The sequence below is a fragment of the Homarus americanus genome, unplaced genomic scaffold (genome assembly GCF_018991925.1).
Source record: "Homarus americanus isolate GMGI-L3 unplaced genomic scaffold, GMGI_Hamer_2.0 scaffold31777, whole genome shotgun sequence".
Classification (NCBI taxonomy): Eukaryota; Metazoa; Arthropoda; class Malacostraca; order Decapoda; family Nephropidae; genus Homarus; species Homarus americanus.
The window spans coordinates 24,444-52,021 of NW_024725461.1; the positions used below are offsets into that span (position 1 = coordinate 24,444).

A 27,578-nucleotide genomic window follows, 5' to 3' on the forward strand; every position below is an offset into this window, starting at 1 on the left:
AACTCACTTTAATAAATTGTTCATGTTGCACAAACACGCCCTGCAACACGGTCACCGGCAAGCATGTGAGGAGGACGTGTGTTGTTGCTCTGGTGTTACTTCTATTGGGGAACTTGCCATTATTAATTATTATTATTATTAACATGAGAGTTTTGGTTTCGTGTTCGTAACTTTGAGCAAAATATATGACAATGAGTTACCATTAAGGGAGTACAAGCTTAATTTATCTTATTGAAATTATTAATATGAAGGAAAAACAAATAACATAGAAAAACATACATTGAATATCTATATAAAAAAAAAAGTATTGACTACTTTTCAAAAATTTTGGATTAATACAAAAAAGGGATATTAAAAAAAAATATTATTACTTTCATGGTAAACAAGTCTATGGGAAGGTTTGTTTACAGGTCATCTTGTGTTTACATAACCACAAGACTATAAACAACAAAACACATCAGGTACATTGACCAAATTTTGTTTCACTAAAGAACAAAGGAAATAGAAATACAAAATAAGTCTGACAAGCATAACCGAACTTAAAAAAAAAAATCAATTCAAATCAAATATTCTCAAATAACAATGATCTTCCTTTGCAATTTTTTCTAAAGCTTGTGGAATTTTTTATAATAATTTTCAAGTATTGTTTCATGGTTTACACATAGATGGCCTCTTCAACAAGCTCATCTTTGACTACCTGAGGGCAACGTTACCTAACAACGAGAACAATGATTGTCAGCGTTAGGAGAATATATTGAAAGGATAAATTGAACACACAGACAGAGAGAAAAAGAATAAAACGCCAGAAGAGAAAAAAAAATGTATGGGAGCCATTTCAAACACGATATAGACGAGTATTTTAAGTTCAATCAATAAAGGTTAATAATAATTGGGAGGGATTAACTTTAATATTGAAGGTAGTAACGGTGGCAGTGACCATTGAATAATAATAATAATAATACTAACAATTATAAGGCGTGAATGCAACGGCTCCTCTCTCTCGTAAACACCTTTTGAAGCCAACTAAAAGAACTGGTTACTAACAATTATACTATGGTAGGAGCTCCTCGTCAAGCCCTCAGTCTGGTCACCACAACAACACCACCACCAAGCCCTCACTCACCACACTTGAAACTCGTCTTTTTTTTTTCTTGTCATGACCGTTTAGTAAAATTCCACCGTTTCTCTTAAAATACTTGAGATTTGTTCGTCGTTTATGCTATTCAATAAAAAAAAAATTAAATTTGTAATTTTTCAGTTTAAAACCCCAAATTGGCCTTGAAGAATCGGGGGCATTAATGATTGTCTTGAAATAAAGTTAAAATCCTAAAAATGCATAAAATATCAAGTATTATTTATCATTTCTGGTTAATGAATAAAAATGAATTCTTGACTCGAAAGTGTACAAAAATATGGACAATCGTATTAGCAAATTGAGTTTCCTCAAGTACTTGGGGGTAAAAACAGATTGTCTTTTCCTGTGTGGTGATGGGGTTGTGAGGAGGAGGGGTCTGGGCAGGCAGGTGTTGTTGGGTGACTAAGTAAGGAGGACAACACAGGGGAGACTCTTGAACGGGGGTAAACTGGTTATATCCTGGGTTTAAAACTATTGTACGGCGTGGAAGCGAGGCGGTGTATGAACAGCGATAGGCTAAACAGACGGGTGGTTAGGTGATTGGGGCCCCTCACTTACCAATGCACTTTTCTTGACCTTTAAACTCATTCAGCAATACACTTGTCAAGACCCTCAATCTCACTCAGCAATAAAATTGTTAAGACCCTTCATCTCACTCAGCATTACACTTGTCAAGACTCTTAATCTCACTCAGCAATACAATTGTTAGGACCCTTAATCTCACTCAGCAATATAATTGTCTAGACCCTTAATTAAATATAGACTACACCCATAGGGACCTTAACTATAATTGAATTCCTGTCTGTCTCTAGGTTTTCTGTACTTAACACTGACACACACACACAGGTTCCCTCAACTCACTTATCTGGTGGATCTTCAGTCACTCGCTTTATACCAACTACTTTACAATTAATTTCTTACAGTGTACAGTATATTAACATTACTTTATATTTAGGTCTAGTCTGTTTTAAGGTCTCAAGACGTCCCCATAATAACTCACAGAAATAATTTTTTTTAAAGCATACAGCAATAGAGTTTATGGGTCTTATTTTCCCCCCAATCATTACCAACAAAAGCTGGAAAATCAGGGAAAAATTAAAACCCCACGGGTCCTTCTAAACAAAAACACTGATAACTTGAAGAAAAATCCCCTAAAACCCAACCACCACTTAAAACAAAAATTAAAATAAAATACAACAAAGCCAAGCTCATCTCTCATATGTGTTTGGGAGACGTTACACTGGAGCAACGACCATTATCAGTAGTAGTAGTAGTAGTAGCAACAAGCAGGGGTTAAAAAGTTGGGTATTCGTGACTTAATTTACTATTATATGGGGAAAAAAAACAGAGGTGGTAGGGAAGAGAGGACCTGTTTGTGGTCCTTGTCCCTATTACAGTGAACTACTCAGCGGCTCACACTCGAGAGGATACAGGTTAAAAAAAAGGTAAAAAACAGATAAAATAATTAACATAGATGGCAGAAAATTCGATACAATAAGAGATAAAAGTTAAATTATATCCACAAGGGAGATAAACAACGATAAAAGTAAAGACACAACTACTGCTGGACTGCCATTGGTTGACTGAAAAAAAAAAACCAGAGAGGCTCTTGGCTATTGGTCAACACGGAGCAGTGATCACTCCTTCCAGCCAATGATATTAAAGCCTGTGTGAGGGAAGGGAGGAGGAGTTAAGACGAGCCGGTATATTATGTTTCAAACCAACCAAATACAAGGTTATATAACATAGGATATATAGTATAGCGCTGCTTCCATAAATGAGATCATAATATAGTGTTTGTATTATAACATCGTTGGGTAGGAGATAAGAGATAGAAATTATGTATACAAAAAATACTAACCAGCAACACACACACACTATCACTGTAACCAATCAAATCCAACCTTACAATCTTAATAAAGAGTTCTGATTGGATTTTAAAGTTTGGTTCATCAAGTTTATCTCTATCTATCTCTCTTTCTCTTAACTCCTTCTGGCGGTCATGTCTCTTGAAAAACCCTCATGCTATCTCTCTATAATTGTTTCTGGAAGAGGGGGGGAGGGGAGGGGTAACTTTCCTAAGGTCTTCTATCTCTCTCTCTCTATCTTTCTTAACACCTTCTGGGGTGGTGGGGGAGGGGGGGGGGATCAGGTCTCCTTAAAAGAACACACACACAAAAAAAACATCTATTATCTCTCGAACTTCTCGTCAACTTTCCCTCGGTAAACAACTTGTACAGGAAGACAAGCTGAGCAGACACTACCATCAACACACTGACGTAAGCTGGCTCAAGGGAGGGAGGCTGTAGTGGGCCGTGAGGGATGGGCCGTGAGCAAACTGTTTTAAAATAAATGTGTGAGGGTAAGAGAAGCCACAGCCGCAGCCAGTAGGGACCACAGCCGCAGCCAGTAGGGACCACAGCTAGTAGGGACCACAACCACAGCTAGTAGGGACCACAGAGCATGAGGCCGTCCACAGCTTGGTTCTCGTAAGTCCATGTTGTCTGCTGCGGCTTGGACTCGCCCTCACTCAACGAACACCTCTTAAACACAGAGCCCACACATCACGCCCCGAATATTAACAATAAATAAAAGAAAAAAGGTAAGGTATCATAAATAGTTACAAAATTTTGTACTGTTAATGTTACAAATTATCTTTGCTCAGGAGCACTTGGCTGAGAGGAAAACATATATTAATAACAGTTGGATGTTCCGAGTTTTGAGATCTGACAAATGGTAATCTCTGACAGGGAGACAAGTGCGGGGACCACTACACAAACTGAGCCTCTGAAGGTACACACTTTTCTGCGTGCTCGGGTTTGTTGCAGCTTCTTTGGGCAGTATCCAATAACGATCTTTGGATCATGGTAAAAAGTTTGTAAAGAGGGGCCGCCCGGGTGAGTCTCAGAGTCACAGCGACAATCCAGCCGCCTGGGAGACCTCGCCACCTTAGGCACCACACACACACACATAAAAAAACGAAAAAAAAAACTGAATATGAAATAAATACAATAAGTATTTACATAAAAAACTTAAACAATGTTTCATACAGTGAGATCATGGAGTTTTGTGGATGTCCCGAAGGCTGTGGTGCTGGAGGGTGAGGGGGACGGGTGAGTGGATGAACCAACAAGTAAGTAGACGGATGGGTGCACGTCCAAGCATCACACAGACAATTATACACAAAATCACTTGAGTGTTATTCCCAGTCTGTTCTGTTGGTCTTAAGTGCCACAAGCATCCACTCTTTTGTTTTCTTTTCATTGCCAACACATCCTCAACACCTAGTCCTTGACGCCCTCACAGCCTCGGCAGCTTTGGGGAAGAAAAAAGCTTTGAGATCTTTTTCAACGCCATATTTCAGTCGACACACACACACAAGTACACAGCTTCGAACCCCCCCCCCTTCAATAGATGTCTCCTCCGCCTCTCTATCTCTCTTGCGGGACTGAGAGACATTCCTGGATAGTCTTCACGGCTTCACGCTCTGAGATTAAAGCCAAGTGGTGGGAGCGTGAAGAGCATCCCTGGAGACTACCCACACCTGCAGGAGTGTTGGAGGCCGTCCCTGGAGACTAGCCACACCTGCAGAAGCTTGGAGGCCGTCCCTGGAGACTAGCCACACCTGCATTAGCTTGGAGGCCGTCCCTGGAGACTAGCCACACCTGCAGAAGCTTGGAGGCCGTCCCTGGAGACTAGCCACACCTGCATTAGCTTGGAGGCCGTCCCTGGAGACTAGCCACACCTGCAGAAGCTTGGAGGCCGTCCACGGAGACTAGTCACCCCTGCAGAAGCTTGAGGCCCGTCCCTGGAGACTAGCCACACCTGCAGAAGCTTGGAGGCCGTCCCTGAGACTAGTCACTTAGAAGCTTGAAGGCCGTCCTGGAGACTAGCCACACCTGCAGAAGCTTGGAGGCCGTCCTTGGAGACTAGCCACCCCTGCAGAAGAAGTTTGTGGAACATGGTGATGGATGGCGGAGAGGGAGAGGGGGGAATGAACGTCTGACGGTGAGCATGTGTTAGGAGGATGTAGTCTTGGGCCGTTTCACCAGGGCTGGCAGTTCAGCTTCCTCCTCTAGCTTGGTGTTCGCCGGGCGCTTCGACTTCCGGATCCTCATAAACGCTGCAAAAGAGAGAGAGAAAAAAAACATCAATAAAATTAGGTCATAAAAACATTGAGAATATTTATATAAACATTCACCGTGTTCAGATATCCGTGAAAGCTGTGGGACTAAACATATCATAAATTCTGTAGTAAAACATTCATCCTAAATTTTAATATAAACACTAAAACGGTATAAAACATGGGAGGAGGGAAGAGGAGTGATCTGAGGTCCTCCCCCTCCTCCCGACGTCCCCCTCCTCTTTCCTCCCTTCCCCCTCCTCCCGACGTCCCCTTCCTCTTTCCTCCCTTCCCCCTCCTCCCGCCGTCCCTATACCGACCCCCCCCCTTCCTCAACACCTGATGTAACAGCTGCTGTGAGGGGTATGTTAGTGCCACGCCTCCACGCCCTCGTGCCCTCATAATACCACGCCCTCACGCTCCTATACCCCAGCTAAGTCACTGCTACACGCCGGACTGGTGTGGTCGTGCTACCGCCAAACTGGTGTGGTCGTGCTACCGCCGGACTGGTGTGGTCGTGCTACCGCCGGACTGGTGTGGTCGTGCTACCGCCGGACTGGTGTGGTCGTGCTACCGCCGGACTGGTGTGGTCGTGCTACCGCCGGACTGGTGTGGTCGTGCCACCGCCGGACTGGTCAACAACAACAACATGGTCTTCACGCCCAGCAGTCAAACTGTGGCAGCAATCAGTAATATCAACCCGTCATAAAAGACTCCAGTTTTATACGAATTTTGTGGCCTTGGTACATACAAGTCCCCAAGTCCGTCAAACTTGAGGCCAAAAGGACATATTCCAAACACAAAAGCCAAGTTTCAAAGGCGCCATCTGCCTGGCATCGCCACTAACCCGTACGTCGGAGCAACAAGGACACCAACCTTGCGGTGGCAGCGTTACTCGTTGTGTCCCTCCTAGACGGACACGCCCCGGCGGTCAGGGCAAGAGGGTAACACACGCGACGGCAGCGGGCTGTCTCATGTGCCCCTCTACCCCGGAAACACTTACACCGGCCAGATTGCAACTCGCAGAAGCAGGTGCAGCAATGTTCCTGAGTTGGTCTGCACCACTACCCTACACCACCGGTGGCCTGCACCACCCTACACCACTGGTGGCCTGCACCACCACCAACCTACAACACCGGTGGCCTGCACCACCACCAACCGCCCTACAGCCTACAACACCTGTGGCCTGCACCACCACCACCTTACAACACCTGTGGCCTGCACCACCACCACCTTACAACACCTACGGCCTGCACCACCCTACAACACCTGTGGACTGCACCACCACCACCCTACAACACTGAAATAGTGCTGGCGTGTTGGCTTGGGACGCAACAGAGTAACCCCACAACACCAGTGTTGGAGGCCTTGATCACCAACAGTTGCATCTCCTGCACTAAAGACCGACAACACAACACTACACTGAGGTCCTCCTCCACCAAGACAACTTCACCTGGCGATAGAGTGTAGCCAAGTGGATCAGACCCCGACATACAGACCCCAGAACACCAACCGTCACACTGAGCCCCGTATGCGTGTCCAGCACCTTACCTTACGACCCCAGACAAACCAGTAGCCAGTCAGGTCCCTCTGACACATTATATATACCACACCTTTAATAAAAACCACCACACGCACAACCCAAGAACCCAAACCTTGATCTTGAAGGTATAAAAAGCGGGGTCCCGCAGCCAGTAATTACGAGCGGGCGCGGCCGGGTACACAGCCTCGCCAACGCCTGTATCTCAGTGGTCGCCCTGGGGCCCTCCGCCTCACACCGGGGGCACGCCGGGGCAAAGGGGCATCTCGAGAGGGCACAGGTAGCCCGGGAGAGGTCACCACGGGGTCAGGAGGCTTGCAGGCGTCATTACTACCCTCCAGGGAGCTCAGTGGCCAGATAGCGTCAACTTCGCCTCACAGAGACGCGTCACGAGAGAGCGAGGAGGAAGATCCTGCCCGAGTGAACAGCCACACACGTCCTCAAGTGGCCGCCGGGACGGGACGCCTTGGAAGATTTCTTGAGAAAACGGAGAATCCGGGCAGCGGCGGAGGAGAAACAAGGAGGGATAATTGTGGGGTGCCAGGACGCCCTCAGCCTACGGACCTTCCCAGAAAGGGGAAAAGAAAGAACACTGCATAAATCTCAACTTATGGGCTGAGAGCCAGCCCCTACACCACCACTGTGTTGCCCAGGTGCACTTTGCCACTACACTATAGGCTGGTTGCTGCTCATAATACAGCTCCTTGTATGTCGTGTGAGAGAGTTGTATCCACATAAACACGTACGTCGTATTGTGTGTGTGTGTGTGTGTGTGTGTGTGTGTGTGTGTGTGTACGTCCGTGTGTACGTCCGTGCGTGAGGCGACCCCTGACCTCTGACCCAAGATACTGTGATTAACCACTACGATTACCAAGACCCTGGTCCTGGTGAGGGCTGCGGGGGTGTATCCTGACCCTCAGGGCTCAGGCCACTTCACTTGCCCCAACCATCAAAAGGCTCAAAGTGAGTCACCAGAACACCCTCTTCTACCATTCACTGGTCTGGTTGCCAAGGTGCTAGAGACAGCGGTTAAGAAAAGACAAATGGAGATGAAAAACAGAGGAAGACTCTTATTTACAGACACAAAAACCTTATACCTTATAAGGCATATATCCTCCCTTCATACCTATATGGTGAGACTTCTATATAATCTATACTACTACTGGGAGAATCCTGCATCACAACACCCAACAGAGGTAGCCAGCCGCGACACCTTAATTCGTGATAACAGAAGCCCGTGGGAGCAGCCAAGTGCACCACCATTACACCTATTACCTCTTATTAACCGTCAGTTGGGATGTTTCACCATTGACGATACATTTTCCACCTGATTGCACCGGTAATTGTACAGGAACCCTACCCCTCACCTCGTCCGGGAAGGATTGATGATGTTTGAAGGAGGGAAGGGTTGGAAGTTGTTTGAAGGAGGGGGGTTGGAGGTGTTTGGAGGAGGGGGGTAAGTGTTTGGAGGAGGGGGTATGAGGTGTTTGAAGGAGGGGGGTAGGAGGTGTTTGAAGGAGGAAGGAGGGTAGGAGGTGTTTGGAGAAGGAGGGTAGGAGATCTTTGTTATTTACCTATACAACACCCCCCCCAACGATCACCTGAAGATTAACACCCTAATACTACCTGTAGGGTTAGATTAGGTTAGGTTAGGTTAGGTTAGGGTTAGGTTAGATTAGGTTAGGGTGTTATAATCTACAGGTGATAAAACTCCCCTAAACACCTACTAATTTAAGGTCCTTTAAAATAACACGGGTTTACCTGTACACCTTAGGGGATAACTGTGGTAAAGAAAGATAATCTGAGGTGTTAAATGATATCCAGTTCTCTCTATCTCTCTCCTTCTCTATCTCACTCTCTTTTTCTCTCTGAGCGAGTAGGAGGTGGGGAGGTGGGGGAGGGTGTTGTTAACAACCCCTTCGCAATTCTACCTTGACAGCGGAAAAGGGCAATGAGATGGCCTCTCTCTCTCTCTCTCTCTCTCTCTCTCTCTCTCTCCTCTCTGCCTTTCTCTCTCGCTCTCTCTCTCTCTCTCACCCTCTCTCTGCCTTTCTCACTCTATCTCTCTCACTCTCTCTCGATTAACCCGCATCACTGACGTCTATTAAACTGTGTAATAACGACCAGATTAGATTAAATTAGGTCACAGTATAGGGCCAATCTCAGGTCTCCTCCCAGAACCTTTCAGGGCCACAAAAAAAGCTGGCAATTACGTTGACAGCTTCTCGGGGTCACCTGTATAGATTACCCGGTACAGTTTAGTTCACCTGTTAATTAACCTAACCTAACGCTACCTGGAGGGGGTTAGCTTAGGTTGAATTAGGTTAGATTAGGTTGGCGTTAGGCTAGAGGTTTCTTCACATGGTGTTAGGTTAAGTAAGCTGGGGCTAGTCTTCAAGCTAAGTTAGGTTAAGTTAAGTAAGCTGGGGCTAATCTTCAAGCTAAGTTAGGTTAAGTAAGCTGGGGCTAATCTCCAAGCTAAGTCAGGTTAGGTTAAGTAAGCTGGGGCTAATCTCCAAGTTAAGTTAGGTTAGGTTAAGTAAGCTGGGGCTAAGTTAAGTAAGCTGGGTTAAGTTAAGTAAGCTGGGGCTAATCTCCAAGCTAAGTTAGGTTAGGTTAAGTAAGCTGGGGCTAATCTCCAAGCCAAGTTAGGTTAGGTTAAGTAAGCTGGGGCTAATCTCCAAGCTAAGTTAGGTTAGGTTAAGTAAGCTGGGGCTAATCTCCAAGCTAAGTTAGGTTAGGTTAATCTCAAGGTGAAATAAACTTAGTGGGGTGTTTAATCTTCAGGTGATCATCATCTCGCCCTCCTTACTATCAAATTACTGGCTGGTTTACGTCCTGTGGGTCTTGAGGCTACACCTAACAAGGCCACCCACTGCTCCACCACAATCAGTGAAGAAATTTGGTTTTAGGAAGAAATTTGGTTTTGGGGAATAAATTTGTTTTTTGGGGAATAAATTTGGTTTTAGGAATAAATTTGGTTTTGGGGAATAAATTTGGTTTTGGGGGAATAAATTTGGTTTTAGGAATAAATTTGGTTTTTGGGGAATAAATTTGGTTTTAGGGAATAAATTTGGTTTTCGGGGAATAAATTTGGTTTTGGGGGAATAAATTTGTTTTGGGGAAATAAATTTGGCTTTCTAATTAGTGAATACAATTTGAGAATAATTTTGCTTTGATTGCTACACCTAACCTAACCAATACACCCTGACTTAACCTAACCAACCTAACCTAACCAACCTAACCTAACCTCAAGCACGACCCTTTTTTTTCCTATGAACTTCTAGTCACTATCAGGTCGTTATGACAACCGTGTGACGTATGGGTGAGGGGTGAGGGTTGAGGGTGAGGGGTGACTGATCGCTTCCTTTCTGTAAACAGGTTTTATATTGAGGAAGATGTTTAGTGTTATTTGACGTCTTATATATCTTGGGTAACTAGGTCTCTCTCTCTCTCTCTCTCTCTCTCTCTCTCTCTCTCTCTCTCTCTCTCTCTCTCTCTCTCATCAGCTATGTTACGTCACCTGAGGAAGAATTTAATACGTGGTTATGAAATTTCTATGCATTTTTCCTGCCCATGTAAAAGTGAGATTCTACCTTCTCACTCTCTCTCCCTTCCTTTCCTGCCACTCTCTCTCCCTTCCTCCCGTCCTTTTCCCTCCTGTCTCTTCTCTCCCCTCCTCCATCCCGCCCCCTAACCCCCCCTCCCTCATCTTCCCTACCCCCTCATAACTCTCCTCACCACCACATATGCCCTGAGAAAAAAATATACCCACATATCTCCTTTACCCACACGAGCCATAAAGAGTATCACACACACACACACACACACACACACACACACACACACACACACACACACACACACACACACACACACACACACACACACACACACACACACACACACACACACACTCACACACACACTCAACGCCAGATGTATTCAGCCTCCCAATGCCCACAAACAGCTTCATCTATTCATAGTTGGTTAAAAAACAAAAACAAAACAGCAATAAAATGAAGGTTGAGAAGCGAAAGATTCTCCCTGACAAGTAGTAGCGAGTGGTGGTGGCCAGTGAGGGAGAGAGAGGGAGATGAGAGGGAGATGGGAGGAGAGAGGGGAGGGAAAAAGCCCTTAAAAATCTCCTTTAGTCTCACCATAACTACGAGGCGTCACCCAGGAGAGGAGTGGAGGGGAGGGGGGGGGAGAGGAGGAAGCAACGGGAGAGACTGTTTACTGTTGCTGCCGTTGATGTTTTGTTGATGACCACTAAGACAACGGTTAGCTTTTGTTGTTGTTGTTGAGTAATATAGACATCCAGGCCTTGTATTGAATTCACTTGGCTTCTATAGAAAAAAAAGTAAATCCAACGAGAAATTTGACTTCAACGAGACATTTATTATGAAGTTAAGGCGAATTTGACTTCAATGGGATATCCAATGTGAAGTTAAGGGATCAAGGGGACTTCAACGAGTCATCTTCAACCTTTATCTGCACTAAATCCAACGAGAAATTTGACTTCTACTAACATTACTTTCGTTGAATTCACAAGAGACACTTTGGCTTACACAGGCATATTTATTTATCCTATCCTTGGGGGTAGGATTCTTAAGGGGCATCTTATCTCAATGTAGAATCCAAATGCCTCTTTGTCTGGTGTCAAAACATCTTTCTTCTCAAATGCATGGAAGTCCCCCTCCCCCCTCCAACTCACCATCCCCCTCCCTCCCCCCTCCCAGCTCACCATCCCCCTCCCTCCCCCTCCAACTCACCATCCCCTCCCTCCCCCCTCCAACTCACCATCCCCCTCCCTCCCCCCTCCAAAAGGAACTCCCATTTTCGCTATATTTCTAACAATACCTCCAGTAGGCCCAGTAAACCTCCCCCCCTCCAATTCTTCTCCCCCTTCCATAGCGTTATTCTTTCCCTGTTATGACTTCCTTCCTTCCTTCCTTCTATTCTTCCTTCTTTTATCACTAGTCATACCTGGGTGGCGGCGTCAAAGGCTTGGTACCACAGGAATGTTATTGTGGTCTGTGTTAAGTGTCTCAGACGTTCACCACACCACGAGTCCATCCAGCACATTTCACTATTTTGCTCACACTTTCTAACTTTATCATCCAACACAGATTTGAAGAGATATTTCAAGATTTGTAATGGCAGGAAAAGATATTATATACGGGTTAATATATTTTTACGTGGGTGTATTGGTGTGATTGTAAATAATTTCATACATACATACATACATACATACATATACATACATACAGAGGCAAGGACCTATACGTGACGTTAAATCAGTTCTTGGATGACATTAACAAATTTGACATTAAAATCCTCACCCACACAACTCTGTTTACGTCTGTATCTTGACTACCAATAACAGGAAATGGCGAGATATTTTATAAACTCAAGGAAATGAAAATATAAAAAAAACTTTGGGGGGGGGGAGGGGTTTATCGTGTACCTAACCTAACCTAACCCAAACAAAACCTAACCTAATGTATGAAAAAGTATATTAATATATTCCTACAAATTTATGACATTACATATCGGTATTTATTCAATTTTTATGAGTTTAGGTCAGACTGAAATGGGTGATTTAGGTCAGACTGAAATGGGTGATTTAGGTCAAACTTCGGCTCATGGTGATTTAGGTCAGACTGAAATGGGTGATTTAGGTCAGACTGAAATGGGTGATTTAGGTCAAACTGAAATGGGTGATTCTTTATTATTTTTTTTACATCCCATAAAATACGTAGAGTCACGCGAGCTAATCCACAGACCTCACTCCACAATGGTTAGGTTAGGTTAGGAGGAATTTCCCAATTTCAAACAAACTCCCAGAAGGGGTGGGTGGGGGAGTGATGGGGATAATAAGGGGAGAGGGAGGGATTCATAGGGAGCAGGAGTGGAAGTGGGGGGATATTCTAGTAATGAGTGAGGAAGGGGATAGGAATGTCCGGAAGGGGTAGTTGGGGGTGAGGTAGGGGATGGGTAGGGGAAGGATCTCTATTCTGGCCGCATCCTTACCACCACAATTTAAGTGATGACTGAACCACAAAAGAGAGGGATACTTGGTTCATACAGCGGCCATTATCACATCTGAATACGGGTTAGATTGGGTCAGCTTAGGAGCCGTCGTCACTTGTGGGGAGGAGGGAGGGGGGCGACGCTTACATACAGACAGACATACCCACCCGTCCGAATCCCTCCCTCTTTCTCTCTCTCTGTCTCTCTCTATTCGTTTTCTCTCCCCCACAATCTTCGTTTATTTGTCTCTCCTTTACTCAGCCTCTCTCATACTCACTCTCCCCTCCCTCACTCTCTCTACCCCTCCCTCACTCTCACTTCCCCCCCCACTCCCCCGCCCTCTCTCTCTCTTTCTGACTTTCTCTCCCACCCTCCTTTCTATCTGTCGACACCCAGAGAACATTTTAAAAGTGGGAAAATGAAATATTCCCACAGTGAGGGTCAATGAAGGGCGCCGCCATTATAAATTCTCCTCTTTGGTGAGATGAATAAAACGGCCACAAAACTCGAGATAAAGTCGCCACAAAGCTTAATGGCTCCATACATTACGTTCACACAGACATATAAAGCCATTGCCGACTTTTCTGGAAAGTAAATGGCTCTTATGTGTTATTTTACTACTGCACAAAGCTTAATGGCTCCATACATTACGTTCACAGACATATATATTGCCATTGCTAACTTTTCTGAAACTAAAATAAATTTCAACATCTTATAGAATTTCCCTCCTGTTTATGTTCCTCCCTGACGCGCCGTGGGTCAATGCCTACCTACACACGTCCTTGGAAAACAACCGCCCAGAATTTGACTCGCAGATTGACCTGTTCTAATGTCATAACTCCACACGTATGTAATTATCCAATACATTAACCACACGGGCATAGGCTTTCTCTTTACGTCAGGCGAACAGTAAGGTTTATACGGTAGAGGTGAGGAACGCCAGGCGATATAACACAAAGGTAAACACGATACCTATAGTTATTCAGCGTCAGGGTATACCCCCAAGGTGTGAATTTTAACCCTCGCTGTTTGGACTGTATAGGTTAAGTGAGATCAACTTTCGTCAGATCACGTTTAAATGATATTTAGTTAAGACAGGGGGTATAACGTGAAGCCTCCCCCCCCCCGCACACATGACCAGGAGCCCCCCCCCCCCCAAATACAGCCGTACGAACATTTCTTCACAATAGCTTACGAAATCACCGCAGCCACGACAATACACTCTTCAGCCGCCACGTCCAGCCAGATGTGTGTGTGTGTGCCTGGGTCGTCTCGTGTCACCTTTCATAACACTATTCCTCGACTCTGCTGTATATAAAAACATCTATACATGGGTTCTTATATCAATATCCGACTATATAAATGCTTCCTGGGTGAGGTATTAAACCAGGCGTCTGTTTGTTGGTAGTTGATGATAATTTTGTTTTAAAGATCTCGAGGACTGGGATTAAGAAGAGGACGCTGTCTCATCCGGTGGTGCTTATAAACTGAGGTTAAGACAGGAAACCTCCCAAGATAACTGGGGGATAACTCAAGTCAGATAAAGCGAGTAGCTATTATCTCTCGCTCGCTCTCTCTGTTTTGTGTGTGTGTGTGTGTGTGTGTGTCAAGGCTTCCAAGGGATCTAAGCCACGCGTAAATCCCCCACACACTCTCTCTCACCCAGCCAAGACCCGTCTCATCTCTCTCCCCCTCCCTCCCCATACTTCCCGCTCAAAACATATACACGCGCCCTGCTTTCGTTTGGTTTCCCGCGCAAACTGTCCTTTTAAGCTCGTCAACATCCCTCCACCTTGTATTGATAGGAGCGCGGGGTAACCTTTTAACATTGTCTCTCTGTATCCGTTCTTACGTTCACCACCACTACTACTACTCCCCCCCCCCTTACCCACCACCGCTACACTCCCTACTACTACTACTACTACTACAACGTGCGTACTATGGATTGATAAGCGTTATCAGGTCGCCGGCTACGTGTCCAACCAGTTAGGGGCCGGATAACTGATAAGCGCAAACTTGAATGACACCCTCTGATAGGAGCCGGAGGAAGAAGGTGCGCCACTGTGAAAGTAGAGCACCCGTCACCCGTATGTAACTGCGCATAGTGTATAACTGCGCAGAACACCCACCACATGATGTTGAATTTAACTGCGCAGAACACCCACCACATGATGTTAAATTTAACTATGTTGTTAGAAATTGTTAATTGTAAACTTGTCTTTATATATATAGATGAAATTCTTTATTGTATTAACTCAAATGGGGTCACCTGAAGGGTGTTTAATTAGCAGGTACAAATCAGGTGAAATAAGCTGGTGGTGGTTAATCTTCAGGTGAAATAAGCTGGTGGTAGTTAATCTTCAGGTGAAATAAGCTGTGGTGGTTAATCTTCAGGTGAAATAAGCTTTGGTGGTTAATATTCAGGTGAAATAAGCTGTGGTGGTTAATATTCAGGTGAAATAGGCTGTGGTGGTTAATATTCAGGTGAAATAAGCTGTGGTGGTTAATATTCAGGTGAAATAAGCTGTGGTGGTTAATCTTCAGGTGAAATAAGCTGTGGTGGTCCAGGAAATTTCACATATAACCGACCCATAGCGACAACCCCACCGTGTTTTTACCTGTAGATAAAGACAGGTGGGATAATTATCTGGGTCAAGGACAGGTAGGTTCAGTCAGGTGTAACGGGCGTAGAGGCGTATCTGAGCGTATAATAGATGCGTAGATTCGTAGTCAGAAGAGTAACTTTGCGTATACAGATGCGTAAATGGGCATATTATATATATATATACGGTGGATGCGCAATTCGACGTATATAGATGCGTAACTCGGCGTATAAAGATGCGTCAACGTCTTAGAAGCGACAAGAGACGACACATCAATTACGCATAAATTAACTACACGTTCTCTCTCTTCTCTACTAATTACAATCTTTATCACATTAATTATCTTTCCATCTGTTGCTCTCTCTCTCTCTCTCTCTCTCTCTCTCCACCTTACCCACTGAACAGAGAGGGAAGAAAAGGGAGATAGGGGGAGGGGGGGAGGAATGGAAGAAGGGGGAGGAAGGGGGAATGGAAGAAGGGGGAGGAAGGGGGAATGGAAGAAGGGGAGGAAGGGGGAATGGAAGAAGGGGGAGGAAGGGGGAATGGAAGAAGGGGGAGGAAGGGGGATGATAATTAACAGTACACTTCACTCCTTCAACCCAACCACTCAACCTTGGTAAGCCTTAAGTCATGCCAACCAAGATTGATAACTAAGGTGGTGGGGTGTGTGTGTGTGGGGGGGAGAGGGGGGTACTCATGCCTATAATCAACCAATCTACCAGAACGTGTCTCAACCAAAAAGCATTGAATCAAGTACTCTAACGCACCTACACTCAACCAAGATCAAACCATATCAATCAACCAAACTACTAAATTTACTGATTATTATTATATGATATATTTATTAATTTTAATCTTTTATTGACGACAAAAAATTATTATTAAGAATCAAAATAAAAGAAAATAGGACGAAAGATGTGAAGAATTTTGTATTTTATTTAGGCCTTGGACAAAACTGTGTCGTCATTGGTCAAGTCAGACAAACAGACACATCCTTGTCTGCTGTGAAAGGGTTAAACTACCCCTTTCACGCCGGCAAAATGGGGGAAGGGGGAGAGTGGGGGAGCAAACATGAAAAGTTTTCTAGCGGGGAGAATATAAAGAAGGTCTTATACACTATCTCCTTACAAGCATGGAGAGAGAGGAGGAGGCACCATTATACAAGAACAAGCTACTGTCCACACGCCTGACACACAGAGAGAGAGAGAGAGAGAGACACACAGAGAGAGAGAGAGAGAGAGACCTCAACATCAGCTACACCGACGTACACATGGTCTTATATTCCACGGCTGCCCATTAACAAACACACTCCCACCCCCACCCTACCTCCACCTAGTGTCCAAACAACCAAACACACCCCCTCCACCTAGTGTCCAAACCTAACCAAACACACCCCCTCCACCTAGTGTCCAAACCTAACCAAACACACCCCCCTCCACCTAGTGTCCAAACCTAACAAACCTACACCCAACCTCCTCCACCTAGTGTCCAAACCCAACCAAACACACCTCCACCTAGTGTCCAAAACTAACCTAACACACCCCCCTCCACCTGGTGTCCAAACCTAACCTAACCAAACACACCCCCCTCCACCTGGTGTCCAGAGCCTAGCCGACACACCCCCCCCCTCCACCTAGTGTCCCAAACCTAATGACACACACCCCCCCTCCACCTAGTGTCCAAACCTAACCAAACACACCCCCTCCTCCACCTAGTGTCCAAACCTGGCAAACACACCCCCCCTCCACCTGAGTGATAAGGCCTAACCAAACACACACCTCCTCACCTAGTGTCCAAGCCTAACCAAACACACCCCCCCCCTCCACCTAGTGCCCAAACCAAACCAAACACACCCCTCCTCCACCTAGTGTCCCAAGCCTAACCAAACACCCTCCTCCACCTAGTGTCAAGCCCTAACCAAACACACCCTCCTCACACCTAGTGTCCAAACCTAACCCTAACCAAACACACACCCCCCTCCTCCACCCTGAGTCCAGAAACCTAACCCAAAAACACACCCTCCTCCACCTAGTGTCCCAAACCTAACCCTAACCAAACACACCACCCTCCACCTAGTGTCCAAACCTAACCAAACACACACCCTCACTCCACCTAGTGTCCAAGCCTAGCCAAACACACACCCTCCACTCCACCCTAGTCCCAAACCTAACCAAACACACCCCCTCACCTAGTGTCCCAAACCCTAACCAAACACACACCCTCCTCCACCTAGTGTCCAAACCCTAACCAACACACACCCCCTCCCACCTAGTGTCCAAACCTAACCAAACACACCCTCCTCCACCCTGGTAGTCCAAACCCTAACAAACACACACCCCCCTCCACCTAGTGTCCAGAGCCTAACCAAACACACACCCCTCCCCTCCACCTAATAGTGTCCAGAGCTAACCAAACACACACACCCCTCCACCTAGTGTCCAAGGCTAACCAAACACACACCTCCTCCCACCTAGTGTCCAAGCCTAACCAAACACACACCCCTCCTCCACCTAGTGTCCAAACCCTAACCAAACACACCACCCTCCACCTAGTGTCCAAACCCTAACCAAACACACACCCTCCTCCACCTAGTGTCCAAACCTAACCATTACACCCCCTCCTCACCTAGTGTCCAAACCTAACCAAACACACACCCTCCTCCACCTGGTGTCCCAGAGCCTAACCAAACACACCCCCCTCCCACCTGAGTGTCCAAGCCTAACCAAACACACACCCTCCCCTCACCTAGTGTCCAAACCTAACCAAACACACCACCCTCCCACCTAGTGTCCAAACCTAACCAAACACACACCCTCCTCACCTAGTGTCCCAAGCCTAACCAAACACACCACCCTCCACCTAGTGTCCAAACCCTAGCAAACACACCCTCCTCCACCTAGTGTCAAGAGCCTAACCTAACCAAACACACCCCCCCTCCTCCACTAGTGTCCCAAACCTAACCTAACAAACACACCCCCCTCCTCCACCTAGTGTCCCAAACCTAACCAAACACACACCTCCTCCCACCTAGTGTCCAAACCCTAACCAAACACACCCTCCTCCACCTAGTGTCCAAACCCTAACCTAACCAAACACACCCCCCTCCTCACCTAGTGTCCAAACCTAACCAAACACACACCCCCCTCCACCTAGTGTCCAAGCCTAACCAAACACACCCTCACTCCACCTAGTGTCCCAAACCTAACCAAACACACACCCCCTCCACCTAGTGTCCAAACCCTAACTTGACTTTTACCCTCCTCCACCTAGTGTCAAACCTAACCTAGCCAAACACACACCCACTCCTCCACCTGGTGTCCCAAACCTAACCAAACACACACCCTCCTCCACCTAGTGTCCAAACCTAACCTAACCAAACACCCCCTCCTCCCACCTAGTGTCCCAAACCTAACCAAACACACCCTCCTCACCTAGTGTCCAAGCCTAACCTAACCAAACACACCACCCTCCTCCACCTAGTGTCCAAACCTAACCAAACACACACACCCTCCTCCACCTGAGTGTCCAAACCTAACCAAACACACACCCCCCCCCTCCACCTAGTGTCCAAGCCTAACCAAACACACCCCCCTCCCCTCCACCTAGTGTCCAAGCCTAAACCTAACCAAACACACCCCCCTCACTCCACCTAGTGTCCAAACCCTAACCAAACACACCCCCCCTCACCTAGTGTGTCCAAACCTAACCAAACACACACCCCCTCACCTAGTGTCCAAAACCCTAACCAAACACACACACCCCCCTCCACCTAGTGTCCCAAACCTAACCAAACACACACCCCTCCACCACCTAGTGTCCAAACCTAACCAAGGCACCACCCTCCACCTAGTGTCCCAAACCTAACCAAACACACACACCCCTCCACCACCTAGTGTCCAAACCTAACCAAACACTTGCACCCTCCTCCACCTGAGTGTCCCAAACCTAACCAAACACACCCCTCCACCACCTAGTGTCCAAACCTAACCAAACACACACCACCCACTCCACCTAGTGTCCAAACCTAACCAAACACACACCCCCTCCACCCTGAGTGTCCAAACCTAACCAAACACACCCCCTCCACCTAGTGTCCAAACCTAACCAAACACACCCCCCTCCACTAGTGTCCAAACCCTAACCAAACACACACTTCCCTCACCTGGTGTCCAAACCTAACCAAACACACCCTCCTCCACCCTGGTGTCCCAGAGCCTAACCAAACACACACCCTCCTCCACCTAGTGTCCAAACCCTAACCAAACACACCCCCTCCTCCACCTAGTGTCCAAACCTAACCAAACACACACCCCCCCTCCACCTAGTGTCCAAGCCTAACCCAAACACACCCCCCCCCTCCTCCACCTAGTGTCCAAACCCCTAACCAAACACACCCCCCCCTCCACCTAGTGTCCAAACCCTGGCAAACACACACCCCCCCCCTCCACCCCTAGTGTCCAAACTGTGACACACACCCCTCCACCACCTAGTGTCCCAAACCTAACCAAACACACACCCTCCACCACCTAGTGTCCAAACCTAATACTTACACACCCCTCCTCCCTCCACCTAGTGTCCAAACCTAACCAAACACACCCTCCACCACCCTAGTGTCCGACCTAACCAAACACACCCTCCACCACCTAGTGTCCAAACCTAACCAAACACACACCCCTCCTCCTCCACCTAGTGTCCCAAACCTAAGCAAACACACCCTCCACCACCTAGTGTCCAAACCTAACCAAACACACACCCCCCTCACTCCACCTAGTGTCCAAACCTAACCAAACACACCCCCCTCCACTCACCTAGTGTCCCAAAACCTAACCAAACACACACCCCTCCACCTAGTGTGTCCAAACCTAACCAAACACACACCCCTCCTCCCACCTAGTGTCCAAAACCCTAACCAAACACCCCTCCACCTAGTGGCTCAAACCTAGCAAACACACCCCCCTCCACCTAGTGTCCAAGCCTAACCAAACACACCCCCTCCTCCACCTAGTGTCCAAACCCTAACCAAACACACCCCCCCTCCCACCACCTAGTGTCCAAGCCCCTAACCAAACACACCCTCCTCCACCTAGTGTCAAACCTAACCAAACACACCCCCTCCACCTAGTGTCCAAACCTAACCAAACACACACCCTCCTCCACCTAGTGTCCCAAACCTAACCAAACACACCCCCCCCTCCACCTAGTGTCCCAAGCCTAACCAAACACACCCCCCTCCCACCTAGTGTCCAAACCTAACCAAACACACACCCCCCTCCACCTGGTGTCCAAACCTAACCAAACACACCCCCCCTCCACCACCTGGTGTCCCAAGGCCTAGCAAACACACACCCCCCTCCACACCCCTGAGTGTCCAAACCCCTGAAGCAAAGCACACACCCCCCTCCACCTAGTGTCCAAGCCTAACCAAACACACCCCCCCCTCCACCACCTAGTGTCCAAACCTAACCAAACACACACCCCTCCTCCACCTAGTGTCCCAAACCTAACCAAACACACACCCCCTCCACCTAGTGTCCAAAACCTAACCAAACACACCCCCCTCCACCTAGTGTCCAAACCTAATACAAACACACCCCCCCTCCACCTAGTGTGTCCAAACCTAACCAAACACACCCCTCCTCCCACCTGAGTGTCCAAACCTAACCAAACACACCCCCCTCCACCTGGTGTCCCAAACCTAACCAAACACACACCCCCCCTCCACCTGGTGTCCAAACCTAACCAAACACACCCCCTCCACCTAGTGTCCAAGCCTAACCAAACACACCCCCCCCTCCTCCACCCTGAGTGTCAAACCTAACCAAACACACCCCCCCTCCACCTAGTGTCCAAACCTAACCTAACACCCCCTCCACCTAGTGTCCAAGCCCTAACCAAACACACCTCCTCCACCTAGTGTCCAAACCTAACCAAACACACCTCCTCCCACCTAGTGTCAAACCTAACCAAACACACACCCTCCTCCACCTGGTGTCCAAACCTAACCAAACACACCCCCTCCACCTAGTGTCCAAGCCTAACCAAGCACACACCCCCTCCACCTAGTGTCCAAGCCTAACCAAACACACACCCCCCTCACCTAGTGTCCAAGCCTAACCAAACACACCCCCTCCACCTAGTGTCCAAACCTAACCAAACACACACCCTCCTCCACCTAGTGTCCAAACCTAACCAAACACAACCCCTCCACCTAGTGTCCAAACCTAATCCACCTCAACCAAATTTCAACCTGTACCATACACTACAACCCCCCCTCCCCTCCCCTCCCCCATCTACAACACGGGTTAAAAATCGAGGTGGGGTTAAATTTCGGGTTAAAATCGGGTACTGGAGGGGATATAACCAAAGGCAGTGAAGACACAAGCCGTCTAAATATGGGTTTGTTAAGAATTGAATCGACATCCATCAACCTCTGGCAATTGTCCTTTCCATCATAAGCTCCCAAGGCGGGCTACTGACAGGCACGGGATATGCCGCCCTCGGTGGCCTACGCATAGAGTTCATTCACACCTGAGCCTCAATCACACCATGCGCCACTATGCACCACAAACACCACTAGCTGACTTTGCCCCATCGTACCACAACCGCTGAAAAAAAAAAACCCCACAAAAATATAAATTCAAGGTATATATAACTTCGTCAGTCTTAATATACCATATATACCTCACCTACGAGTAGTTATTCTTACAACATTAATATAACCAATATACGTAGAGGTATAAATAAGATTTACTCTCTGGCAACACTCGTCCAGTGACTTACAACTCAGCTCTGTGTCAGAAAGTCGGGAAGCCATCAGTATAATATTTACACTCGTTGTACCTCCATACACCACGGCGTTATGTTACCCCGGATAATAAAACACAGAAACGGAGTTATTTTCTGATATAGAGACGAGAGTCATTAAGTCTGAAGAGGGATATGAATAAATAATTGTTCATATTAGTTAGGTCACAACGAAGCGGTTGGAGTCGAGTGTAAACGTACAGTAGTAGTATAAAGTTGGCTGGATTTAAATTTCACTAAAACCCTACTAGTTCTCACTAAAATCATTTCTCAAGGGAGTTTCGCCTTTCTACATCTCGTACTAATAAAGAAATGTGTCTACGATAAACACACTCATAATTCTTCGTCTTATATCGGGGGTAAAGTACTTGGGTGATGACGCCCGCGAAAATGTGTGTTAATGTTGGCCAAGCTGCTCACAGGTTCCAACCCGTTCGCTGCAACAAGCTGTGTGTTGCAACGTGATCAACCCACGCTCGTTCTTCCTTAATTTCTCAATCATGTGGAGGTTAGAAGGGACATTATACACTACTTTACGCTACAACAAACTCATGGAAGGCACTAACATCAAGAACTGGTAGGAGGAGGGGAGTTGGGTAACGCACTCCTTCACGCATGCGCACCAAAACCCTCGACCCACTAAACAAACCACACCAACGAGACTTACAAACAAATACTGAAATTCACAAACACTAACATACACACATACGTTAACGATACATAACCTAAGAATAAATCAAAACTCAATAGTAATAAATTTAAAACCCTCACGGTAGCAAGTTGAGGGCAGCATCACATCAACACCTCCTATTCAAGTTGAGATTTCTGCAACATCTACAGTCAATGGAGGTGATTCACTGTGAAGGTCATTACATTTTTTTGGCGTGTGTGTGTGTGTGTGTGTGTGTGTGTGTGTGTGTGTGTGTGTGTGTGGTGACCAACTGTAGTCCGCTGCCCTAAAACGGTGTCCATCTACTGTGTTCGTTAGGGCATGGAGGGATGAGAGGAGAGAGGGGGTTAGCTTGTCACCTATTGGCTCAACCAGTTACTAACCATGGGGGTCTAATCACCACTCATACACACAAGATCATATGCCTATTGGAGGACAACAAAATAATTTAGTTATGAAAAAAATGCTAAAAAAATAAGTCTGATAAATTGGGTTATAATGAAAAAATAATAAATTACGAAAAAAAATTGTTAGGTAGATGATAATTAGGTATTCCACTCAGGTTAGATCAATCCATCCATCCATCCATCCACCAGAGGAATACTGTAGGTCTATATCCCGTTAAAGTGATGCTACCAGAGAGAGAGAGAGAGAGAGAGAGAGAGATGGGGAAAGCCAATTGAGGCGGGTCTCTCTCTCTCTCCTCCCTCACTCCAGTTTGGTGATTTAATTTTGAAAGGGAGAGCGACTCAACGGCTTCCACCATTGTTATCCTTTTAATTCAAGGTTTATATGTGCGTGTGTGTGTGTATGTGCGTGTGTGTGTGTGTGTGTGTGTGTGTGTGTGTGTGTGTATCTCCCAGCATCAGTGACTATCTTATATATTCAAGCATCTTTCTCATTTTCTCTACTGGATATTAATGCGTCTCTCTCTCTCTCTCTCTCTCTCTCTCTCTAGGGACGGAAATCGATGCCATAGCTCAATAGGTCCCCACGCTACCTATTATGGATTTTAAACCCTCCCCAGTCACCAGCGCCTTTTATGGGGGGAGGGAGACGGGTAAAGGCCGAATTTCCCTAGACTGTGGGGTAGTCTAGGGTAACTTCCCCACCTCCCCTACTGTGGGACCTTATTGACTAGGGTAATAAGAGGGTTGGAGGGGGGAGGATAGACCTATACATCTAGTTTAATTGGGGGCATTGAATAATAAATACTAGAATCACATACAGATTAGTTACCCCCTCCAGTTTATTTCACCTGAAGATTAGTCACCCTAACCTATCCTCACCCCCTCCCTGAGTAGTGTGTGTGAAGTGTCTCTCGGTGTAATGCTAATAATCCACGTGTGTCGGGATGTGTGTGTATGCATTTCAACTAAACTGAGAAGTGGTCAGTGTGTCCAAGTTGTCACACCTTCTTGGCATCGTCTGTCTGTGCTATTAATTTCGTTCTCTTACTACCCACAACTGGCAACACTTATCGTATCTCCAGTCGTCTTTATCTCGGTGATTTATGATGAGTAAAGGTACAATAAACATGATATCGTGCTAATTAGTGGTGTTGCAGGTGTGTTTACCTGCTTGTGTGCACCAACACACTGCCTTACACAATATGGTGTTGCCAACAGGTCGCTCAGTCAACTGCATCAACACACGGCCGTACCCGCAACCGAGACTGAGTGCAGCTGGTGCAATTGACGCGTGTTGCAGGGACTGCCATCAACTCGTATGTTTATTGGTCAGTTCCGCCTGCAACACGTGCGCCCATTGGTCAGTTCCGAGTCATGTGACCATCAACAGGTGACGTCACTGGGATGGTTACAGATGCACTCCGGATTGTCAAGTTGTATACTAGGAAATACATTTACGCACACAGCCTCGACGTTCAAGTACCACCACCTCACCACACGGCCCCACCTACCCCCCTACACTGTTTTCCTCATATTAAAGTCCATTTGGCAGGACAAACATTATACTAAATATTACAAATGTAGCGCACCTTCCCTCTCAACACACACACACACACTACGCGTATCTGCCAGTAACTAAAACGGTCATTTACGCATATGTACGCCATTTCAAACCATAGTTCATCACAAGTGTACATCAAAATACACCTGTAGATGACTAGTTTATGGTGTACACTCGTGAATACTCCCCCTCCCCCCTCCCCTCCACCCCGACGGCGAGAAAAATGGTGATAGTAGTCAGGTCGAGACGCCGACAGTGCCGCGCCCAGTCTACCCCCCCCTCCTCCTCCTCCCCCCCACGACACACACACAGCCACCACGACGCAACTTCTCTACGATACTCTCCTAACTCTCCTTCCATCCAGTTGCTTGGCAGGTCACAAGTCACCACAACCCCACCCATAACCTTACATAACCCCAAACCATAACAATACTGAACACCCAACCTTGAATGATGAAATGCGATTTAATCTTTTCAAAACATTACTTGACCTTATTAGGATGCGATTAAAATACACCCCCCCCCCTACCGACTCCTCCCTCACTAACCATCAAGAAATTCCGAGAACGTAACTCAGTGGGAATCCCATTAATTGTACAAGATATAAAAAAACGTTGACGAAATACTGGTAAAAATCCATCTTGAGATTGATAGTAGAGTACACGCGTTGGAAATTCTGGGCAGCTAAGTCAACACAGGAAAGTCATTTGGTTTGTTAGATAGTCGCCAAGGTCACACACACACACACACACACACACACACACACACACACACACACACACAGTTACATTGAACAACCAACCAACCTAAATTTTGACCTCTATTCCAAATTTCAAGTTTTCTTTTACAATAACAATTCTTCTATTATGCTGTGGTATATTTTTTTGTGTGTGTACGGGAAAGAAGTTTCTGGTAATGTATAAGCTGGGTACTTAAGCTTTCACCTAGTTAGCATACTTTGGGTTTTACTAAGCTGGGTCACAGTCATCATAATATTTAATCCATAGTCTCGATTCAAAAGGTTTCATTGACCTTTTTCAGAGTTAATTATGCGACCGGATACCGGATACAGTAAGAGCCGGATATCCGGTCATCTCTAACTTATGGTTTTAAAAGAAAGAGAAAACTGATTTAGTGTTAAAATGGTAAAATGAAAAATATCACAGGTTAATTGAGGTTAGCATCACCCCTCCTGTCATTAACACCTGTGGTCACCTTTATCTCTGAGAACCTATTTATGTAACCTGGAAATAGATCAACACAAACCACAACAAACAAAGATAACATTATTTACCTGTTGAGTTAAAATCACAGTAAACATTTCAAAAAATTTCTCTTAATAGTTAACTTTATGAGTCACCACCTGGTAATTACTGTACCTCTATTTTATATCACAATATGTACTAATATAATCACAGTTATGATACTAATACCTTTACTGATGGATCGTAAATATTGTAAACAAAATTAATTAGCAATTCTCACCTGTGACAGGAGGTTGACCGCCCTTCGATCTAGTAAATCTGACTTTGGGTGTGTTGGTGTTGTTTTCTCTCACTTCCTCACCACCACCACCATCACCACCACTACTACTAGTACACTTTTTCACTACTACCACCTCCCTAATGGTGGCTGGAGCTTCACTACAACTAGCACTAGAGGCTGGTATCGTCGTGGTGGGAGGTGGAGGAAGCCTCGTCTTCGCTGTGGTAGTTTTACTAGGTGTGGTGGTTGTGGTGGTGGTGGTTGTGTCCGGGACTGTGGTTGTGGTGGTGGTTGCGGTGGTAGAGGGTGTGGTGGTGGTGGTGGTGGTCTGGGCGGTGGAGGTGGAGGGTTGCTGGTGGTCTAGTGACGCACCAGAGGTCGACGCTGAAGAACTAGAACCACAAACACCTTCAGGTACTTTATGGAGCGGTGTTGGCGCCGCTATAGTGGTGGTGTTAGTGGCGTGTGTGGTGAGATAGGTTAACCTGGGCATTTCGTACGCCTGTGGGACGCCGTCACCCACGCGCTGCCAACTGAATCGACCTTCTTTTGGTTTCTCACTCTGAAAGTCAAAGTTCCAGCGCTTGCTGTCCTCCTCAGAGATCTTGTTCAACTCGTCATGTACAAACTTGAGGTTCTCGTCGTGATCTATCGGACCAAACAAGTTCTTGCGGACCTGAGCTGTGCGATCCTGGTTAGGTGTCGGGCTGGGGAGGAGCTGGCGTCGTAGCTCCGACATTCTGCAGCCCAAAAACATCGGCAGTGCCACTCTTGTGCTCATGGCGATCTCTTCCACACACAATTCCCGCATCGGAGTTAATTAATTTAATTGACCAAATCTGTTCTGTTCACACAACCACCAACACTCTATATATATTATAAATCACATATATAAAAGCACCTGGAGGTCATGTAATATTCGAGTAATAACCAGTCTCCTTCTGTCAATTACTTCACGGGGATTGCACACAGACGGGGTGGCCCAAGCACACAAGTAATCCTTAGCGCCTCCTCAAGCCTCCTACATCCTCACCTCTCGGCCGCTCAACCAACTCTAAAGCGTCAGAGTGACGATCACCCCTTCTTGATACCTCGGCTGCAGTAGTACCAACATGACGCCCAAGACGATCGTTTTCTTTGACATTTCAGACGCGAGAGACAGCGATATCCACCCACTGTGAACACATCTGCTTGATAAATATTAAGTATTC

At 46.5% G+C, this 27,578-nt stretch overlaps 1 protein-coding gene across 1 annotated transcript; it reads right to left on the reverse strand.

The window, feature by feature from the left end:
- Positions 1-5,005: 5,005 nt before the first annotated feature.
- Positions 5,006-27,439, reverse strand: LOC121864869 (endochitinase A-like). Its single transcript, XM_042364033.1, has 2 exons — positions 26,368-27,439; positions 5,006-5,258 (listed from the first exon to the last, which is right to left on the reverse strand). The coding sequence occupies exons 1-2, from the start codon at positions 27,176-27,178 to the stop codon at positions 5,155-5,157; spliced, it is 915 nt and encodes a 304-aa protein (XP_042219967.1). The 5' UTR covers positions 27,179-27,439; the 3' UTR covers positions 5,006-5,154.
- Between the last annotated feature and the right edge of the window lie 139 nt (positions 27,440-27,578).